This window comes from Nesoenas mayeri, assembly GCF_963082525.1.
Source record: "Nesoenas mayeri genome assembly, chromosome: 11".
Lineage (NCBI taxonomy): Eukaryota > Metazoa > Chordata > Aves > Columbiformes > Columbidae > Nesoenas > Nesoenas mayeri.
Window position 1 is genome coordinate 17,855,839 of NC_137563.1, and position 20,920 is coordinate 17,876,758.

Sequence of the window (20,920 nt, forward strand, 5' to 3'; positions counted from 1 at the left end):
CCTCCTCTCGGGTGCACAGGGCAGAGCGGGCACACAGCCCCCCTTGCTGAAGAAGGGAGCAGGCTGGAGGGGCAGAGAGCCGATCTGGTGTTCCCAGAACTGGTGCTGGCAGTACTTCAAGGTGTGGTACATCTTATCTCAGCCTGGCATTTGCATGTATTTTCTCAGCTCAGCTTGTTACGACAAAAGTGTGAAAATCTGAGAGAAAAGGAACTATAATAATAATGGGAGTAATTAAAATCCATCTCCATGCTGTCAGCTCAGCCCTTTTCTGAACCTTTTGTGGGATTCCTGGACACGTGCGCCGAAACCAAGAGAGATGCTGCTGGGGAACATCAGACATGTCCCAGCTAGCTCGGCTGAGGTTGAGGTCTGCTCCCCACTGCCCGGACAGGAGGCTTGGTCCCTTGTGCAGGGTGCAGGTGCCACCTCTTCAGGAGGGAGCTCAGAGCAGGGATAATCTCCTGCCTCCTGCCAACAGAAGGGAACCATCTGCCACAGCCCGTTATCATCTGCGGATGGCAGTGGCAAAGAGCTGGAGCATCTGTCTGAGGGATGAGCCCCTGCAGATGGACACCCAAATGTTCTTGCTGCTCCCTGCAGGTTTTGGAGAGGAAAATGCTCAACGAGGGCTTGAGAGTAGAGCTGCTCTCTGCGGTGTCCTCTGAGGCTACGTGGAGGTCAGGACAGGATAGTCACACCTGGAGGACTGGGATGCCCCTTGTTTTGAGTCACTCCATGCTGCAAGAAGGAGGTTAACCGAGTTGAATGGGTCCCTGTGGCCTCCCACAAAAGCTGGAATTGGTCTCCACAGCCTGAGAGAGGCCAGTAAAGGTGATGAGAAAGGGAAAAAAAGCATGTCTGCTGCAAAGCTGGCAGCTGCTAATAGAGACAGGCTGTTAGTGGGGACAGGAGAGGGCAGTACTTCCAATGAGGTTTGAGTGTGTACTTATGGTTGTCCCCAGCACTCTGTCACCTGTGCCACACTGCCTTGGGGACCTTAACAGTCACCTCACCCTTACCTTAACTCTGAATGTCCCTCTACAAAAGCATCCCCTTGCTAGGAATGGTAGCACCCAAGTATCCTGTTCTTTTTCCTAATGTCCCATCAATGCCTTTCTCCCAGGGAACATTAAAAACTTATGTCCTCTGACCTGCATTGCTGTTCCTCTTCAAGCAGGACCTTCATGTCAAGCTTGGGTGGGCTCCATTACTCTCTGCATGCAGGATGGTCTCAGCCCTTGTGGTGGTTGTTAGGCTATGGTGGCAAGATGCTGAAGAGCAGTGGCCTGTGAAGAGCTAGGGACAACCTGACAGTCCCTGGTAGATCTGGTGCTGGGGGGGTGAGCTGTGCTACTCACCGGTCCCTGAGGAAAAGCACCTTGGCCTCGCTGTCCCCATCGCTCTCTCCGGTTCCAGGAGTTGAACCAGAGCTGCACGACAGCAACATTCTGGGGCAAGAAGGACACTAGGGGTCTTCCAGCACAGAACTTAGGATGACAGATCAGTAAATGCTGAAACAGGGAAGCCTTTGAGGCTTCAGGGCAGAGGCCAGTGCAGTTCCTACTGCAGAGATCAAGGGGGTTTATTGCTGCTGAGGCACCCTTGGGGCTCTTGAAGTAAGGAAGTGTTGCCCATGAAGTGGGGTGAGAGTTACCTCTCTGCATTTGGAGGAAGGGAAAAGCACAAATGCCAGCGCTGCTCCTTGAGGGGTGTAGCAGATCATGGGGAGATTAGGTGTAACAACTCCTCATAAACTCCGGTGCCATGGATAAGGGTCTTAGTGCTTCTACGCCCAGACAGAAGAGTGGTTATTAAGTGATACTTTCTTTTCACTGCACTCTCCATCCTCCCCATTGCCTTGACGCCGACCAAAACACACCATCGTAGCTGTCAGAGCAAACCAGGGCTCAGCTCCGCCACACCTGGTGCACCATGCTGCCCTTGCCTCTCCTGCCGCGCCGCTCCCTCCGCTCGCCATAGTCAGAAATCGAATACAGAGGTCCAGAAAAGGCAGGTTTTGCACAGGACTTTTCTGTCAGAGAGGTGTGCCTGGATGCCATCTTAGCCTAAAAGCTCATTTCTGCTTCTGCACGTCAAGTCCCTCGTCCTCTGCCTGGGCGGGGACGGCTCTGGGAGCCGAGGTGGGAAAGACGGTCTTGGAAGGCCCCCTGCTTCCAGGCAGCGTATAGCATCGCTCTCACACAGCTACCAGCACCGCTTGCATGGTGTATTTGCTGTATCCTGGTGGAAGGGCTGAGGTGAAATTTCCCCCTCTCACACCAGACAATGCCAGGAATTATGCTGGAGTGTTATTGAATATACAGTGTCCTGCACGTTAGTGGGGCTTTAACTATGGAGGGAAGCATTGAAAATGGCATTCCGAGCTCTTAGCCTGTCTTTTGTCCTCTGTTTGTTTCTTCTGGCTGCATTCAGATTGCCAGCTTTGTCTGTGTTTGTGAAGTGCTATTAACATTGATGGCATCGCTGAAATAGCCATAATAATAAGAGGCATCGATCTGTGCTGAGTAAAGGTCTGAGGACCACTGAGAGAGGCCGGGCTGAATTTCCTTGAAGTCAGGAGCAGAGCATGTGTGAGTGCACAGAGGTGCTCTCAGCCCCCTGTGTTTCTTGCCACGAGGATCCTTTTCCCAAGCCCACGCAAGGCTGCATGCCTGAGGGACACCCACCCTCCCAGGCGTGCTGCGGTCTGCGCCCACGGGAGGAGAGGTGGCAGCATGAGTGGGCAGGAGTGCTGAAGCAGGGAGCTGGAGTGATTCAGCCCTCGGCTGGCAAGCTCCCCATGCCTACCCTTTGTTTATTCCTGTTCCTTTCAGAAGCTTGCGTGTGCCAAGCAGGAGGATAACAAGCTTGGCTGCGGGCTCCGGGGACCCTGCAAAGGGGGGCTCACATTGTAGCCCACTGCAGGGACATGAGTTTGGGACAGGTGCTGAGCTCCCACGCTCCATGGAAGGCACCCATGGGCATTTGGCCCAGCCCTGGCACACTGCCTGCCAGCCCCACTGCCATCTGTGGGATGCTATTGCACCAGAGAGGCCTGGGGCGAGCACGCAGCTCCGCTCTTGCAGGAGGGAGGAAGGGAGACCTGCCTGGAGGGATGTTCTGCATGGGAATCCCCACCCCTGGGCTTGGTTACATGGCTGGTGGAGAAAGGCCAAGCCGTCGTCTTCCTCAAAACCTCCCACAGGCTGAAAGAGCCATCCAAGGGAAGGCTCATGGGACCCAGCGAAGAGACTCCCGCAGAGCCTCCCAGCCCAGCTCTTGCCAATGCAGAGGGCCCTGGTGCAGCTGCCTTCAGTCTGCCTTGGCCCACAGCCGGCCACGATGTGCGGACAGCTGGGTAGAAGCAGGACAGAACAGGAAGGGCCCCAGGAGAGACTTGCTGAGAAGAAGCAGGAGGGGAAAGTGCACATTAGAAGCAAAGTTTGTGTCCATTACTGCCAGAGAAATCAGCCTCTGCTGGAGAAGCCAACGTTGGGCAAATCTGCTAATGCTGCTCAATAAATCGGTGTCCATTACAGAAGGGGGTGAAGCTGTGGGGAGCACACAGGAAGTCATATACTTAGACTTGAATGAGATGCCATCACATCAGCATGAGCCTCTGAGGAGGCCTTTGGGATCACCAGATCCCAGAGCAGTCCTCAGAGGTGTCCTCTCCACCCCTTGCCGCCCTTTTCCTCTCATGTGCGGGGATTTCTTGGGGCAGTGAAAAGAGAGGAGGAAAATGCTTTGTAGAGGTAGCTGCCATAGGACAGAGCACCCTGAAATCTCCAGGGTAGCCCGGCATCTTCCCTCAGCGAGCTCGGGCAGGGCTGGGCTCTGAAGCAAGAGTGACCGGCAGCACTCCTCTAGTCCGTGCTCTGCGAGCAACGGGGCTGCACCAGGGCTGGAAGAGGGGGGACTGCCGGTGCCCCCTCTGTGCAAGGGCTGCCGGTGGTGAGCAGCCAACAACTGGCCCCGGCGCCGGTTTGCCGCCGGTTCGCGGGGACAGCCGCTCGCTCTGTCCGTGCCACAGCGCCCTTGTCCTTGCGAGGGAGACAGCGGTCCTCCCCCGAAAAGCACCGCTTCCCCCTGCTGCGCTGCCCGCGGGAGACCGGGGCTGCTCCCGCCCCGCAGCCCCGGCCCGCACCCCCCGCCCCCCGGCTCTCGCCTCCCCTCGCCGCGCTGGAGCGGGGGAGGCGGCGGGAGGAGGGGACTGGCCGCGGCTGCCGCTGCCGCTCCCGGCCCCGCTCCGCGCACCGCCCCGCGCCCGCCGGCGGCTCCTCCCGGAGGGGAGGCGGGGGCCGGCGCGGCGGCTGCTCCCAGCCCGGCCCCGCCGCGGCAGACCCGGCCGGCGGCAGCGGGCGTGCGGAGCCCGGGCCGTGCCAGCCCTCCCGGTGGGGCGATGCCGCCACCGCCGCCCCGCAGCGCCGCTGCCGCCGCCGGCTGCCCGGCGGGCGCGGAGGGGAGGCAGCCGGTCGCCGCGCGTCCCTAGGGCGGCCCCGGAGCGGCCCCGGGCTCGGGGCTGGCGGGGCAGCTCGGAGCGGGGAGCGCCGCCGCCTCTCGTGCTGTCGCTGCGGAGAGGGGGAGCTGCGTTACTGCAGGTGGAGGTTTTGGCGGAGGGGGTGGGGGCCGGGGGAGATGCCATTTCTGACCGAAGGAGATCGCCGGCGAGAATGAGATGCAGGTAAGCAGGACGAGGATGCTGGAGCGGGGGGACCTGGGCTGGCGGGACCGGCGTTGCGGGAGAGCTGGCGGGGTCCGTCCCTCCGAGCCGGAGCCGCGCTGCTGCCCTCGGGCCGGAGCCGCGCCGGAGCTCGGGGGCGCCGTGCTGGGAACTTCGTGCGTGCACCGGGGAGGGCACAGGGGGTGCGTGTTTGGGTGCGTGCCGCGAGTGCCGCCGCTGCTGGGTTTGCACCGCGCCCCGGGATGCGGGTCTGGGTCGCGGCGAGCAGTGCGGACACCGCTGGGCGGGAAAGAAGGGGACAGACGGGCTGACGGGGCTGCTCACGGCCGGGGGGAAATTGTGCCCCGGTCCCTGCTGTCTTACAGCCCCTCTAGTGCATATCCCACCACCTCCAACGCCCTGCTCTGCCTGGGTGTCTTCCCGCTGCTGATTTCTCTCTCCCAGCACCCCAGTGCCTCTCCTTGCCCATCCTCGCAGCCCCTGCCCAGCCCAGCTTGCAGTCAGGTGGGGCCGAGGTGTGGAGCTGGAGTCCCGGCCACTCAAGGCTGACTTGCCCAGCGAAAGGCTGGGGCTTGGTGGTGCTGAGGTGAGTGCAGAGCTGCATCTTGATGTAGGAGCCCTCCTGCTCCCCCCATAGTTAAGCAGATGAGTTAGCTGGCCTGGAGCAGATTACATATTCAGGTAGGGTATGGCTGGGACAGCATTACCTGCCAGGGCTTGTTGGGGAGCAAGGGGATCAGCCCTCAAGCGGGCTGTGCCCGGTTTCCCAGCCAGCAAGGGTTAAATAAAGAGGAGGAATCAGCCCGCTGCCTATCCCCAAGGCAGAGACACGAAGGGTTAAATACAGCTAGGGAGAGCTTACCAGCCCTCGGTGACCGGGCTGTGGAGGCAGGAGCAATGTGGGGTAATTTTCAGGGTAGGGATTACCTCTCCATTACCAGCCCCCCAGCCTGGAGGTAGGTGAGCTGGGGCTTTGGGCAGTTACTGCTGGATGGGATGATCACTCAGGCTCCAGCAGAGCTCCTGGGGCACTGAAGGGTCCCCCTGCCTGGGCTCAGCCCCACGCCTGGAGAGCTGGAGATGCCGGGGAGGGTCAGGCTGTCAGTATGGACTCCGCAGCTCTTGGCTTGTGTCTGGCAAAAAAAAAGGGGGTTAATGCTGAAGGGGTTTCGTAGAGCAGCCAGGATTACAAGGATGCCTGAGATTTGGGAGCCCTCCCGGGCAGTGCCGTTGCTTGTTGCTTTGTGATACTGTGTGTAGGTTATCGGATTTTTCACCTTACGCCTTGGATATATAAATAGCCCTGGGTGGAGGGCAGAGGCACGATTTGCTTCAGGTGCTGGAGGTGCCGCCTCTGGAAAGAAATGGGGGTGTCGTTGCTGTGAAAGTGATTTGCACTAGGAGGGAGGGACAGCAGGTGAGCGCGAGTGTGGGCACCCGTGGGATCAGGTCTCCTTGCTGTGAGTGCTCGCTGGTTGGTGAAGCTGCGGCTCTGCTGCCTCTCTCTGCCTGTCACTAGCCCAGCTACCGCCCAAGCAGTCGCCATCCACGGTCCTTCCCCAGCAAATGCCCTTTCCGGCAACTGACTCTGCCTGCTGGCCTGCAACAGGGGACCCGTGTGACAGCCCTGCACTCATCCCCAGCCCATGCTGTTCTCTGGGGTCTCAGCTCACGGAGTGAGTGTGGGGCAGAGCAATTCAAGCATCCCCAGGAGCAGCCTCGCTCCACAGATCTGCTCTTTCTCCCTCCATCTCCCCTTCCTCTGCACCACCCACCGGAGCACAGCCCGGCTCTGAAATGATATCCTTTCCACATCCCCATCCCAGCCCTCCCGCCAGTCTTAACCCACTCCTCCCCGCTCTGCCGCTTGCAGCAGCCCTGACCTGACCTTCACGCTTGCCCGAGATGGCTGTGGAGCCGCGGGATGGCTGTGCCCATAGCCAGCCCCCAGCGCAGGGGTGCAGGGGCCTTATGGGCTCCCTGCGCTGCCCAGCCCAGCCCCACCCCAAAAGCCAGCTATCCCAGCCCCGTGCCGGCACCGCAGCCCAAACCTTTGTTCGCCCCCCTTCCTCCGTGTCCGCTCCCACAATTTCAAGTGCACACCTTGTCCCTCTCCTGGACCTTTAGCAAGTGCAAGTGGACAGTAATGTCCCTGGCCCATCCCAGGTCCCACGGAACTGAGGGGCATCCTGGTTCTCCCAGTGCACAAAGCCCTGCTCAGCTGCCCGCCCGCTCCTGCAGCGTGGAGATGTCTGGGCTGGCCATGCCTTCTCGCCTGCTGCTCCTGGCTCCTTCTTGGACCACATTGGCTCAGTAGCTTAATACCATGGAGTACAAGTGGTCTCTGAAGCTCTTAGCCTGGCAAGGCTGATGAGCAAGGCCAAGAGAGCAATGTGTCCCTGGGCTAAAGCCTCCGATGTCTTCCCACAGACACTGGGGCAGTTTTTCGGTAGCCAGGCCGTTGTGCTCCCCCTCAGCGCTGTGGACAGACGCTCCCCGGGGCCAGCAGCACAGGGACACCGCTGGGCTTACCAGACAGCAGGAGGGGCTTCTCCTGCACCGGGTGCTCAGGCAGCCCCGGCTTTACTGAGCCTCCCCTGGGAAGGGCAGGAAGCGGATGGAGGAGATAGGGGAGCTTAGTTTACAGGACCTGGCAAAGAGACAGGTCTTCCAGGCCTTTTTGTGGAGGGATTGATTACAAAACGAATGGTTATACTTCTATAATACCGTACCGTGCTGCAGTTACTCTACACCTATAACGTAATTACTCTGTGATACCTCTAATTACCACTGTTTCATATCACTGGAAGGTTAACACCATGACTGAATGACTTATTATTCCTTTACTTTCCTACTTAATACAGTCACTGTAATGATGCTGAAGTTTATATGGCTTGATATATGTAACAAGTATAAAATGCTGTAACTTGAGGCTTCATTTCAGGGGTTGATAAATCACTTTATAATAACGCCACAATTATAGTGTAATTACAGTGTTATTACGATTGCTGAATTATAAAGCACAGCTGAACCTGTTGTGGTTTGATGAGGATACACCCCATCAGGTGTTGCCTCGTGTATGTGGTTGTCACTGGGCAGTGACAGGCCTGGGTGTGCTGGTTGGCTGTTGGGTGGCGGCTGCTGTGACAGCCCCAGGGTGACACCTGTCTTGGTACCGGGGGTTGGACCCGTCTCCTCGAGGCAGCAGACAGCATGTTTGCAATGGCCACATCTCTGTGAATGTCCTGATGGAAAATGCGACTCAACCAAATGTTTGAGAAGCTTCAGGCGTGGAAACCGCTGGAGAGACACTTTTCCGTGTCACCTTAGCCCACCCCTTTGGTTTGTGGTTCTTTGGGGACTTTGCTCAGGCAGCGCTGGTGCTGTGGTGGACATTAGCAGTGCTGCTGGCTCGTATTGACTCTCTTCCCATGGTACAGGCCAGTGTGAGCTCTGTGTCTCCATGCTCAACCTTTATGCTTAACATCAGCCATCGTGGCAGCGGTTCGGAGCTGGTGAGAGGGGGCACAGTGCAGCAAGGGGGGATGTTTGCACAATGCACAGAGTCAGCAGCTCTTCTCCCTTCTCTGTTAAGCCCTGGAAGCGAAGAGAGAATGGTAATCCTAGCATGAGCAGAAATGGCTTTTGGCAGGGAAAGATCCAGAGGAGCTTGTTAGGTAGTGAGGAGGGAGTGGATAAGAGAGGAGAGAGCTACAAATGCTTAACTCAAATCAAACAACCCAAGAAAAATAAAGGGAGAAAGCAACCAAAGGCCATGGCCTCAATTTTCTTCCAAGTCAATTTTTTCCCTCCTCTCTCTCTCCATCTGGGGGAGTAAAATTGGAGCTTGTGGTGGGAAATGGCTGCAGGAAAAGAGGTTTCCGTGATTTGCCACGTGTCCCAGCTCCCTGTGACCCTGGCTGGGGACGTCTTTTACTAACAGCCGGTTTTGGTGGCTGCTTGAATCTGTGGCCTTTGAGACAGTGTCAGGGTATGTGTGATACTGAGAGGGAGAGGCATTTCTGAGGAGTGGCCTGGCTTGGGAAAGGGAGAAACACCAGAAGTAGCGCCCCCCCATCATGTCTCTTGTCTCAGGGCTGAGGTCAGTGTCCTGAGCTGGGGACAGTCCTGTGGATGAGCCAGTGGGTCCCCACAGGGGGTGGGGATGGGGTGAGGACTGGGCTTTGCCTCCCAGGATGCAGTTCCTGTGGCCCAGCACCATCTGACTGATGCTCAAATGGCAAAATACCTTCTGGGAGCCATCAGGCTGGGCTGATCCCCCCCTTTGGGGGACAGGCTGGCCACTGCTCTCTGAGAGGGTGCCCAGGAGCACCCAGCCCCTGCTCTCGCTGCTGTGGGGACCCTGTGTGGGCGCTCCTGGTGCCCCCCAGCCCCTGCCACCCTGCAAGCCCTCGCTCCCCTGGCAGGCCCTTCCCTGCCGCCGCCCCACATTGCTCTTGGTTATCTCAGTAGGACCCACAATTTCTACTTTTTTTTTGTCATTTCCATTCCGTTTTTTCCTCAGAATGCAAAACATTAAATATCACTCTTGTAATTATGGTTAATTTCATAACCAGCACCTTAATTGGATTGGTCTCTGATGGGGAATTCTCGTAGGAGGGAGAAGCAGAAATATTTTGACGTGATCTATTCTTTCAGCTCTTTGTTTGGATTTGAGATGTCGAGTGTGAAATGGGAAACAACTGATTTAGACCTCGAAGGCAACCTGGGGGTGGCAAGCAAAATCTGAGCACTCTCAGAGGCTTTTCGCTCCGCACAGGCACGTGGATGAACCTCTCCCTCCTGTACCTGAACCCAGCCTTTCCCCACCCCCCCTTTGGACTGCAGGCAGTCACAGAGAACCAAACTGATTTGGTTAAACCCAAAATGTGAGCCTCGGAAGGCAGGAAGGGGAGTTATAGGAGCACACTGGCCTGGTGGCTTGCTTCTGTCCCAGCTCCACTGGCAAGTGGCTCATGTGTTGTATCACAGAGCAAGGCACAGCAATGAGGATTAGGCAGCAAAACTAAATGGCAGCGGTAGCCGTGCTTTAAATGACCGTGCACTGCAGGAGCCAGACAAAGGAAAGGAATTAGGGCCATAGTGTTGAGCAGTGTGAAAGCCTCCTTGCCTGGCCCATACTGGGGGAGCATCCTGGCACAGCTTTGCACGTTCCCAGTCTGGGACACCCCTTTTCCGCTGGGAATCTGGCAGGCAAGGATGCACTGGCATCCCCAAACCCTGCAAGGGACACCAGCCCCTGTGAAGTGGGTTATTTCTGTACTGCTGCCGAAGAGAGCAAGTCCTGTGGGGGCCCCAGTGCCCCCCAGTGCTCAGCTGGGCCGTCCCGTGCCGCGGCCATCCCACAGAGCTGCCATGGCCATCCCACAGAGCTGCGGTGCTGCGCATCGCGCTGCCGCTTTGGGCTCGAGCCACGATTTGCTCTGGGAAACATGGAATTGCGCTGCCATTAGGGGCTGCCATTAAACTGATTTGTGCTCAGCCTGTTTATCCTTTTCAATGGGAAACGATACAGAAGCCGAACCGAAATGGAAACCCTGGCCTTGCATTTCCGATTTAATTTCTATGCGCTGTATTTCCCCGTGATTACTTTTGTTCTTACATACAGCCCAGAATGCAGGCTCTGTATTATTATCAACATCACTGGGGAGAGGGAGGAAGAAGGGGTGGAAAGTATCTCTTTCAGCTCAAGCAAAACATAACAAAACCACCCCAAAGCAGCCCTCCATCAAGGGCAGTGGGGAGCCACTCCATCCCCACGTGGGTACCTCCTTTTTCTCTGTGCCCACAGGCTCGGCACGATCGCCCGCTGGAAGACAGAAAAGGCTGGGGAACAGTGTGGCTCCCCATGGTGCGGCTGAGGCTGCGACCCGCTGACACCCCTAATCACAGGCATTAGACCCATGGTGCTTTTCACCCCTGCTCCAGCTGCTTCGCTGCCTGACGGCGCTGCCCCTCCTGGCACGCGTTCCCAAAGTGCCTGTGCTTGGGACTTGCTGGGGCACAGCACCCGCAGCCAGCGCTGGCTCAGCTTGGGGCACTCTTGCTGGTGAAATCAGTGCGTTGCATTTCATCAAATTGCCCTAAAAAAACCCAGAGTTTCCAGTGCTTCGTTGTCTCCTCTCACCCAGCATTTCCCACCTTTTCCTTGTTGCTCGGGGAGGGGCTGAAGTTTGGGTGCAGTCCGGGACCCCAAGAGCTCTCTGTGCAGCCCCCATATCTGCAGAGGACACATACCAGTGGGGCTGGCAGCACCCAGAGCCCAAATCCTGGCTAGGCCACATCCCTGCCCGATTTAGATTTAGATTTGGGCTGGGAAGGGCTGGCGAGGCGGTGGCCCCTTGTCTACACTGACTGCAGGACGGGCAGGCTCAGCCATGGCTCAGCACAGTTTGTTTTTATCTAATCTATTTTATTGTTGAATGAAACAATAACAGCAAATACAGGGCCTGAAGACAAGCCATAAATAATGCAGAAATCAAACAAGCGAGAAAGGGGGAAAGAAAAAAGAATTATATACGTAAAAGCAGCACAGAGAAAGCCAGACTAGGAAGAGAAATCTTCTCTCCATGTTTGCCATCGCTCATGCTTTCTTTGGCTTCCTTTTTTGTCTACTTCTGTCTTTTTGGAAATTCCTGTGGCACTATATTTGTTATTGTGTGAATGAAACTTAATAAGAACTGGGAGGAAGAGAGAGATATCTGGTTTACGGGATGGACTCGGGAAAGGAGGTGGATGGAGAGGTCCAGGGCTTTCACTTCTCGTGGCCGTGCCCCTGCCCGACCCCACCGCCCCACTCGGCCCCCGTGTCACCATGTGAGACGGGGCAGGGGCAGCTCTGCCCATGCACGTTGCCCTGTGCAGCTTGTCCTGCCAATGGGTTATCACAGAACCATCTTCGCTGGGCTGGCTGCAGTCGGCCTCTCCCAAAAGGCTTCTGAGGCTGCTTATTTTAGGCAGCAGTATAAAAATACCAGAGCCTGTCCTAAAGGGAGGTAAATCAGCAGGTTTCCCTGGAGTCAGCGAAGCTGCTGCGTTTATGTCCTCTTAAGTCTTCCTGCTATTATTCCAAATGTTTCCAAGGAAAGACGGTGCTCTGGAGCAGCCCTTGTACTTTTCTAAGTATCCTGGACTGGCTGTATTTTAGGGCTGTGGCATGGGAACAGACGTGGTGCTGTAAGTACAATCGCAGCTTAAATTAAACCTAAGGAACGTCCCCGGTCTCTGGCAGCAGCGTCGCTCGGTAGCACCGCAGCCTTGGGACGCGCTCACTGGTCCCTGCTTGCTGCGGCTGTGCGGTGTTTGGGACTCGGATCCGGGTTTGCATCTTCAGGCAGCAGCAAGGACACACTGGGCACACAGCAGCTTGGGCGTTAGAAGGGGGTCATGTCCCAAAACCTTGGTGATGTCCCCTTATGGCCCCACGGAGTGAGGTTGCTCATGGGGCCAGGGTGTCGGGCTGGTTTGCTGTTTGGTTTCCCACTGAGCCAGGAGGGCAGTAGGTACCAGGGTGGTTCTCCATCTCTGCTGGTGGCCCCTGGTGGCCCATGGGACACTTTTTGGCAGAGGCTGGTGGCTGGAAGGGACAGGATGTCTCCAGGCAGGGAGTGCTGGGGAGGGAGCAGCTTGTCTTTGGCACCAGCAGCCCCCCTGCCAGGCCCTTTGTGGCTGCCCCCAGGGGTGGTTTGTGCATCGGGGTTGCCAGGAGCTGGTGCCTGGGTCTGGGGGACCTGGAAGCCACCAGACCAAGCAGCAAGGTGAGCTCATACAGCAATGCCATCTGCTCCTGATCTGGAGGAAATGTGCTCTGGCAGCGGGGTGTCTGTGTACCAGGCACTTCTACGCTACATCAGGTGGTGTCCTGCCCCTGACAGAAACGCAGGGCTTAGCACAGGCCCCGTACAGCTGCGCTCCGGCTGGTTCAGCAGTGTCGTGACAGCATGCGGAGCCGCTCCAGCCGCTGGGCAGGACGGACGAGCTGCCTGGGCTGTCCCCATCCTCCAGCCCCAAATCTATTGCTGGTGCCAGGGTAGGGCCCTTGGCAGGGTGCTCAGAGGGCTCCTGGGGAGCTCAGGTGAGCACAGAAGGTGCTTGGGAGCCACTCGAGACCATTCCCAGGAAAAAGCTGGAGAAGGCTGTGCTGTGCTGGGAGAAGCGATCTTGTCCCTGCATGAGCGGGAGTGGCACAGGGGCCCGGGCTCAGGCAGCTGCTGGTGCCCTGCTGTCCCCAAACAGCCTCTGCAGGCGCTGCCTCGGGGACGGCTGCGTCCCGTGGCACCTTGCTGGGCACGGGCACGGCGAGGCAGAGCGCAGGGCTGCCTTCGCAATGCCATCGTGACCTTGGCGGCTCTCCCAGAAGACACTCACTGGACAACCTTTCTTTCACCTCTACAGTGCAAATGTTTCCATTGCCCTAAGAACAGTCTGGGTTTTTTTCCATCCTCCTTTTGCAGCTACAGGCAGGGAAGGAAAAAAAACACATAGAGAGACCCTCATGCTATACTGAAGCCAAAATGTCTCTGGTGCTGGAGTCCCAGGGCCAACCCTTGGGAGATATTCCCCCAGCAAACACAGCTCCCCTGCTCTTTGTCTCAAAAGCGGAAAAAAATCAGCCTCCTCCCGGCTTGCCTGGCAGGGAAGTGTTGAACCACCAGCCGGCAGTGGCTGCAGTGGCCAACCCGCGGCCCGGCCACCTCCATCGATGGGTAGGGGAGCGTGGCTGGCTCCCAGCCTGAGCTCCACGCTGCGCTGCACCCTCACGCTGCTCATTTATCTCTTGCTAGCTCAGGGCTTTACACCCCTGGCATCCACAGCTGCCTTTGCAATTACTTATTGATCACTTGTCAGGATGTTTTCTTTGCTGATGGGGCACTGAAGCATGTGCAGCCAAAAAGAGAGAAGAGATGTTAAAAACAAAGGAGCAAAGGTGTTAGGAAGGTGAGCAGCTCTTGCACAGATGTGATCGCAGCAAGAAACAGCCTCAGCAAAAACTGCTCTGAGCTTCAGCATCTTGCAGAGACGACCGGGATCTCCTTCCCATACCCTGCTCCAATAACCTGCCTGCTGAGGCTGAAAACCACTCTCCAGGCTGGCTCTGGGCCACTGCCAGTTGTCCCCCTGCCATAGATACCTGTCCCTGCATGAGGTCAAGCAGATCTGCAGCCCAGAGCTAAACCAGGGAACGCCTGGGCCAAAGCCTCCCTCCCAGCGTCCTGGCGCCTCAGCCCGCTTCAGACCTCTTCTTCTCCCCTGTGCATCCCCCTCCCCTTTTTTCTGCTCTTCTTGCCTTTTGGCTTGGTGCTTCCCTGGTGTTATCCCCTGTGGCGCTGGGGGCACTGCATTTTGGGTGGAAATGCTCATTGCCATGAGGAAATGCCTTTGCAGGGCAGTCCCGCAGGCCGGCTGCTGCGGGTGCCTGGTGCCAGCCCGGCGGTGTCAGCGCCGGAAGGGGCTTTGCATCTCAAATACTTCTTCGGGCTCTTTTACAGCCTCAGAGCAGCTGCCAGAGCAGATCAGGTTGTGGCACACCTATTCCAGGCTCCCGCCTCGCAGCGGCTGAAAGCGGATCCTTCGGCAGGCTGAGCAGGAGCTGCGGGCTGCGGAGTCGTGCCTTCACACGGCTGAGGGGAGCGCTGCTCTGTGCTCCTGCCCTGCCCCGCTCCCTCCCATCCCAGAGCATCCCTGGGCACCAGCTGCTCCAGGGACTGGGTGGGAAAAGAGGAGGAGAGGGAGAGACAAAGCAAAAGGGCTCACAAATGTGCACTGGACACAGGGGGAAAGATGGAGAGAGGAGGAAATGGGCAGGAACGTGTTTGGCACATTAAAGCTTCTCCCTTTGTTTTGCTGCTTTGCAGATAGCTACAGGAACACTTAGTGCAGAGCTTGGGGTCTGGGTAAGCAACTCTTACGGCAGCAGGAAAGGTTGTTAAATATTTATTTGTAAACCTGGAGTCTTTATCTCTAAAATGTAGTCAAGTTCAATAAAATTTGATTTAGCCGGAGCAGCTTAGAGGAGACGAGAGCACGGACTCCAAGAGCTGTGTCTCGGCAGCTTTGTGCAAGGCTGGCAGATCAGAGATGGGGTGAACCTTTGGTTGACCCACACCCGTACCCAGATCCACCCAGGGTGCCTGGTGCCGCAGGGATCAGCTCACTGCTGTGTGCCCTCTGGCTCCGTGGCAAGGTCGGCTCCTGCAGGGACAAATGGGGTGGGGGGACGTGCTTCTCCAGCCCTGCTGAGCGCCCCTGGGGATATGGCTTGCTTCATCCTAAATTGCCTGTTGTCGTTCGATGCTCTCGAAAGCATCTGGTTCAAGGGTGAACGTCTCCCGCGCTGTAATTTATGGCTGCCAGGTGGGGGTTATAGCTGACTCGGGGATTTTTGCTGCCCGCTTGCTGTCAGTGCAGCAGACAGATCGCTTGGTGCTGAGGAGCACCGGCCTGGCCCCAGCCACTGGACACCCCTGGGCTGGTGAACAGGGGACAGCCTGGGGACAGCGGTGACAGCAGAGGGCACGGCCAGGCTGCCCGCCCCTCGGGCAAGAGGGCAGCAGCCTTGGGGACAGACCCAGGTGCCCAGCCCGGGCTCACTCCTGGGTCTTGCACAGGTTTGGGTTCCCTGGGCCGTTCCTCCCGTGGCACAGCAGCCTGTGCCCGTCACGGCGGAGCGAGCCCCGCGCACGTCAGCGCTCCAGCCCGGCCCAGCCGCGTTTCCAGGCACGGGCCCAGAATAGCATCTTTCCTCCCCGCGCTGGTCCCAGGCGGGGACACTCGGCAGGTCCTGCTGCATTTAGCAGCGCGGCTTCAGCGCCTATCCGCGCCTCTTGAGCTGAGTCTCACCACTTCCCCAGGGAAGGGGTTGTACTTTGGAGCCCTCATCTCCCGGCAGCAGGGTGGCAAGGACAGCGGTCAGTGGATGCTGTGGCTCTGGGCATGATTTTTGCTTTGGTTTGCACTGGTTTGCTCGTTGCCTAAAGGCAGTGGGTCCAGTAGCTGCTGCTTTCTTATCAATTCTGTTTTTACTGTGAGAAATGAGAGCCACGTTCACACCGGAGGGCTGCGGCTCTCCCTGGCTGGCCTGTGTGTCGCAGCCGTGTGGCCGATCCCCTGGCTGCTCTGCTGGGCCGTGGCCGGGCACCCCGCGCGGCAGACATGGGGTGGCCGACAGGACAGCCCGACTTTGGGCTGAGCTTTGGTGATGCGATGTGAGCCCAGCCACCCTGGGGGATGCGCGCTGGTGGCTGTGGAGCCACGCACGGGTGGGTGGGTGACCTCAGCTCACACGGTGATCATGGTTCAAGTCATTTTTAGAAGGGCACCTCTTAATAATCACCTCACCTTGAGGCACGACTATTCCTCTCTGAAACAGCCAGAGGTAAATGTGAACCAGAAGAGATTTAAAGCTCATCTTAGCCCAGAATTTTTCAGCTTATTTATTGTCTTGCTCCCAAAACTCTTTTGTGACTCTCTGACTATTAAGATTACGGATGTTTTTGTCAGGGATTGTATTTATCATGGATTTAAATTTAGCTGAGAAGAAATAACATGTGAGGTGTGTCTAGACTTTAATTCTACACAAGTGGGCTTGTCTTGTCTTTAACGCCATGCAGATTTTGCTTTATTTGTCTATCACTTTGCCTATATTTTATGCCTTGACACAGCATCACTTCCACCAGCTGTGCCGAGGCCGGTGCGGGGGCAGATGCGTTGCGGTGCGATCCCCTTCCCGCGGGTGGAGGGGCAGGATTTGGTCGGGGGGGGTCTGGGCAATGCGGGACCCGTGTGCGGGCTCTGAGGTGGTTCAGCTCGCACCCCTGCCCCGTGCCCAGCAGGACCAGCGTGCGGCTGCACGCACGGGTAGAGCTGCGATTTCAGCACAGAACACAGCCAAATAAGGCCAGCTGCCTGGCACCCTAATGAGCTGAAGTCTTTTCAGCCCTGGTATAATTAAGCCCCTCAGACTGTATTTTGTTTTGCATGCAGTGTTTTGCTTTCTTTGATGGCTTTCTCAGCGTGGCTGTGAGGACCAGGACTAGGTTCTGAGAAGCACCGGCCGAGGGAGGCTGTGGGCAAGGCGGCGCGCATCGGCAAAGGGGCCATGGCAGCAGCGGTGCCACTGTCACCCCACAGGCAGGAGGAGCGGGGAGAGGTGACGGGGTGTGGGGAACCCCTGGCAGCTCAGCCCCAGCCTGGGGAGCAAACCTATGTGCAGGTCTTTGCATGAGAGCTGCCAAGTGGCGGTGCCGTCCCGTCCACGGCGAGCCGGTGCAGCCCTCGGGCAGGTCCCGACCCCATGGCGATGTGTTTGTCAGGCTGCCCAGCAGCATCAGCACCAGAGGGGTGATGACATGGGAGATGATGGATTGTAAATACCCGGCAAATGGCTCTTTGCAGCCTGGCCCAGGCCCAAGAAAACCCACTGGAAATGTTTCCACTGGACTGGGACGCGCTGGCCCAGGGCCGGCGGGAGGGAGCTCGGCCCCGCTGCCACGGAAGCTGTGTGGGGTCGGTCCTGGCACCGCACCCCTTCCGTTTGGAGGTGCTGGGTGGTCCCCAGTGACCAGCCCCACTGCGGAGGTAGCAGGGAAAGGGGATGGAGGAGGACAGTGAGCCGGGACACGTGAGGGAGCATTTCTGTGGGGGCTCCACGACCTCACAGCCAGAGCGCCTGGGCTGCCAAGGCCCAGTGGTTTCTGAGATGGTGCTTGGAGATATTTTTATGGCCAGTCCACTCTCTTTCATCCTTGCATCTTGCAAAGAAATCTTGAGTAATTTTTTGGAAACAAAAGTTATGCTTGGGTCATATATCTGTATTAAATGATGAATCTAAACAGACGCAGTGGAAGTAATGCACAGAATGCATACCAGAACCATAAATAGTGCCAGAGCAGGGAAAGTAATGCACAGGATATATAATGATAGATGCAAACGGAGCTCAATGGAAGTAATGCATTTGGTATATTCAGCGGTAGCCATAAATAGCATTAGTGGAAACAATGCAGAGTGTACATATAACAATAGATATAAGCATGGTCCGGAGTAGCTGTACATCTAATATGCAATATTAATATGATTTGATCCCTCATAACAGCTTGAACAACAGAGAAATAAATGCAGCAGAAGCAGCAAGACAGGGAGCGTTGGCTTCTGCTCCCGATGGGCTGGGGTGGTTCTGGGCTGGAGCACAACCAGGTGTAACCCCAGAGGGGTTCTCCAGCAGCCCCCCCAGGGAAGGAGGCCGGTTCCTGCCCAGATCTTACCCCCTGCAGAGCCTGGGGGTGCACAGGAAGGGGACCGGTCCCCACGGAGCTGTCGCTGTTGCTCCCCTCTCAGACCCCGCTGCTCCCAGCCCAGCCCAAGCGGGGTTCCCCCAGCCGCTCGATCCTGTGCTCAGCTCCTCTGCGTTTGCAAAGCAGCCTTTATATTCAGGCTCCATCTACAGGGAACTGAATAATTTCAAGAGCTTAAAATAGGATGTAGATAGATGTGTTTAGTATTAATTTTTTTAAAAAGAAGCCGAGGAAGCGAGGTCTGTCTGACACAGATTCCTCAAGGCTTTTCCACTTAAGTCTGTGCACGTTCCGTCATCAAGCGGGAAGTTAGGGGGTGGGGAAGAGAGATGGTCTCGTAGCCAAAGGGCTGAATTTCACCTGGAAAACCAGAACCTCTGCTGTGTCTTCACTTTAATGTCAGCGCTACCAGGAAGGTAAACCTTTTGTCAGGTCATTTGCTCATGTCCACCTTCCTCTTTCTCTCCCCTGTGTTACCTGCAGGTGAGAGATAGGATGGTAGCTAGGGAGGCGAGTATGCGCAGCCCAATCCTGGCCTGCTGGCAGCCGATCCTCCTCCTGATGCTGGGATCCATCCTGTCCGGCTCTGCCACGGGCTGCCCGCCGCGCTGCGAGTGCTCTGCCCAGGAGCGCGCCGTCCTGTGCCACCGCAAGAGATTCATGGTCGTGCCCGAGGGGATCCCCACCGAGACCAGGCTGCTGGACTTGGGCAAGAACCGCATCAAGACTCTCAACCAGGATGAATTTGCCAACTACCCTCACCTGGAGGAGCTGGAGCTAAATGAGAACATTATCAGTGCCATTGAACCTGGGGCTTTCAACAACCTCTTCAACCTCAGGACGCTGGGGCTCAGGAGTAACAGACTCAAGCTGATCCCCTTGGGAGTGTTTACTGGACTCAGCAACCTTACCAAGCTAGACATTAGTGAGAACAAAATTGTGATCCTCCTAGACTACATGTTCCAGGACTTGTACAACCTGAAGTCTTTGGAGGTGGGGGACAATGACCTTGTCTACATCTCCCACCGGGCTTTCAGTGGCCTCAACAGCCTGGAGCAGCTGACCCTGGAGAAATGCAACCTGACCTCCATCCCCACGGAGGCCCTGTCCCACCTTCACGGCTTGATCGTGCTGCGGCTGCGCCATCTGAACATCAACACCATCCGGGATTACTCATTCAAGAGGCTGTACCGGCTCAAGGTCCTTGAGATCTCACACTGGCCCTACCTGGATACTATGACGTCCAACTGCCTCTATGGGTTGAACCTGACCTCTTTGTCCATCACCCACTGCAACCTGACGTCCATCCCGTATGTGTCAGTGAGGCACTTGGTTTACCTCCGGTTCCTGAACCTGTCCTACAATCCCATTGTCACCATCGAGGGCTCCATGCTCCATGACCTGCTCAGGCTGCAGGAGATCCAGCTGGTGGGAGGGCAGCTCACCATGGTCGAGCCCTTCGCCTTCCGCGGCCTCAATTACCTGCGCATCCTGAACGTGTCGGGGAATTTGCTGACCACCCTGGAGGAGTCGGCCTTCCACTCGGTGGGCAACCTGGAGACGCTCATCCTCGACAATAACCCCTTGGCCTGCGACTGTCGGCTGCTCTGGGTTTTCCGGCGGCGATGGAGGTTGAACTTCAACAAGCAGCAGCCCACCTGCTCCACCCCCGAGTTCGTCCAGGGCAAGGAGTTCAAAGACTTCCCCGACGTCCTCCTGCCCAACTACTTCACCTGCCGCCGAGCACGGATACGAGACCGCAAACCTCAGCAGATCTTTGTGGATGAAGGCCACACGGTCCATTTTGTCTGCCGGGCAGATGGAGACCCACCCCCCACCATCATGTGGCTCTCTCCCCGCAAGCACCTCATCTCTACCAAAACCAACGGGCGCCTCACTGTCTTCCCCGACGGCACGCTGGAGGTGCGCTACGCCCAGATCCAGGACAACGGCACCTACCTATGCATCGCCAGCAACGCGGGTGGCAACGACACCATGCTGGCCCACCTGCACGTGCGCAGCTACTCCCCCGACTGGCCCCACCAGCCCAACAAGACTTTCGCGTTCATCTCCAACCAGCCCAACGAGAGCGATGCCAACAGCACGCGCGCCACCGTGCCTTTCCCCTTTGACATCAAGACTCTCATCATTGCCACCACCATGGGCTTCATCTCCTTCCTGGGCGTCGTGCTCTTCTGTCTGGTGCTCCTCTTCCTGTGGAGCCGGGGGAAAGGCAACACCAAGCACAACATCGAAATCGAGTACGTGCCGCGCAAGTCCGACGCGGGCATCAGCTCTGCCGATGCGCCGCGCAAGTTCAACATGAAAATGATTTAACCAGGCCACAATTTGCAAATAATAACGGTGGGTGTTTTATTTTTTTTTTAAAGAACAAATGAACAAATAAACAAATAATTTAAAAGAACCAAACATTGCTACAAACATACCGACCTCTCTCCTTCCACCACACCCTCCACCCCCGTCCAAGCCCACTTGCACCCGCACTGTCACCACCTCTTTCTCCTCCTCTTCTTCTTTATACCAGGAAAACATTCAGTCGATGTCTTCAGGACTCCTGTGTTTGTAAGGACTTTGCCTGATGGACTCTGGTGTCAGGTAAAACTCTGAGAGGGAAAAACAACGGGGTGGGGGGGAAGAAAGAAAAAAGAAATAAAATCAATAAAAAGTTACGAACTTTCTTCTGTAACTTTGATTTCAATAATTATGGATTTTTATGAAAACTTGAAATAATAAAAAAAAACCCTATTTCCTATAGATAGTTGGAATGCAAAATCTTGACTTCTTGATCTGTCCAGCTCTGTATCTCTGGCGAGCGCTCGCTCCCTCACCTTGGAGAGGCGTTTTCCATCCGCCGCACCGAGAACAGCCCAGGGCAGAGTCACACACACTCATATAGACACTC

General features: G+C 56.8%; 1 protein-coding gene across 1 annotated transcript; it reads left to right on the top strand.

The window, feature by feature from the left end:
* Positions 1-18,492: 18,492 nt before the first annotated feature.
* LINGO1 (leucine rich repeat and Ig domain containing 1) lies at positions 18,493-20,334 on the top strand (the record flags this gene model as incomplete). Its single annotated transcript, XM_080351559.1, has 1 exon — positions 18,493-20,334. One exon carries the CDS (start codon positions 18,493-18,495, stop codon positions 20,332-20,334), a length of 1,842 nt encoding a protein of 613 aa, XP_080207685.1.
* Positions 20,335-20,920: the final 586 nt, after the last annotated feature.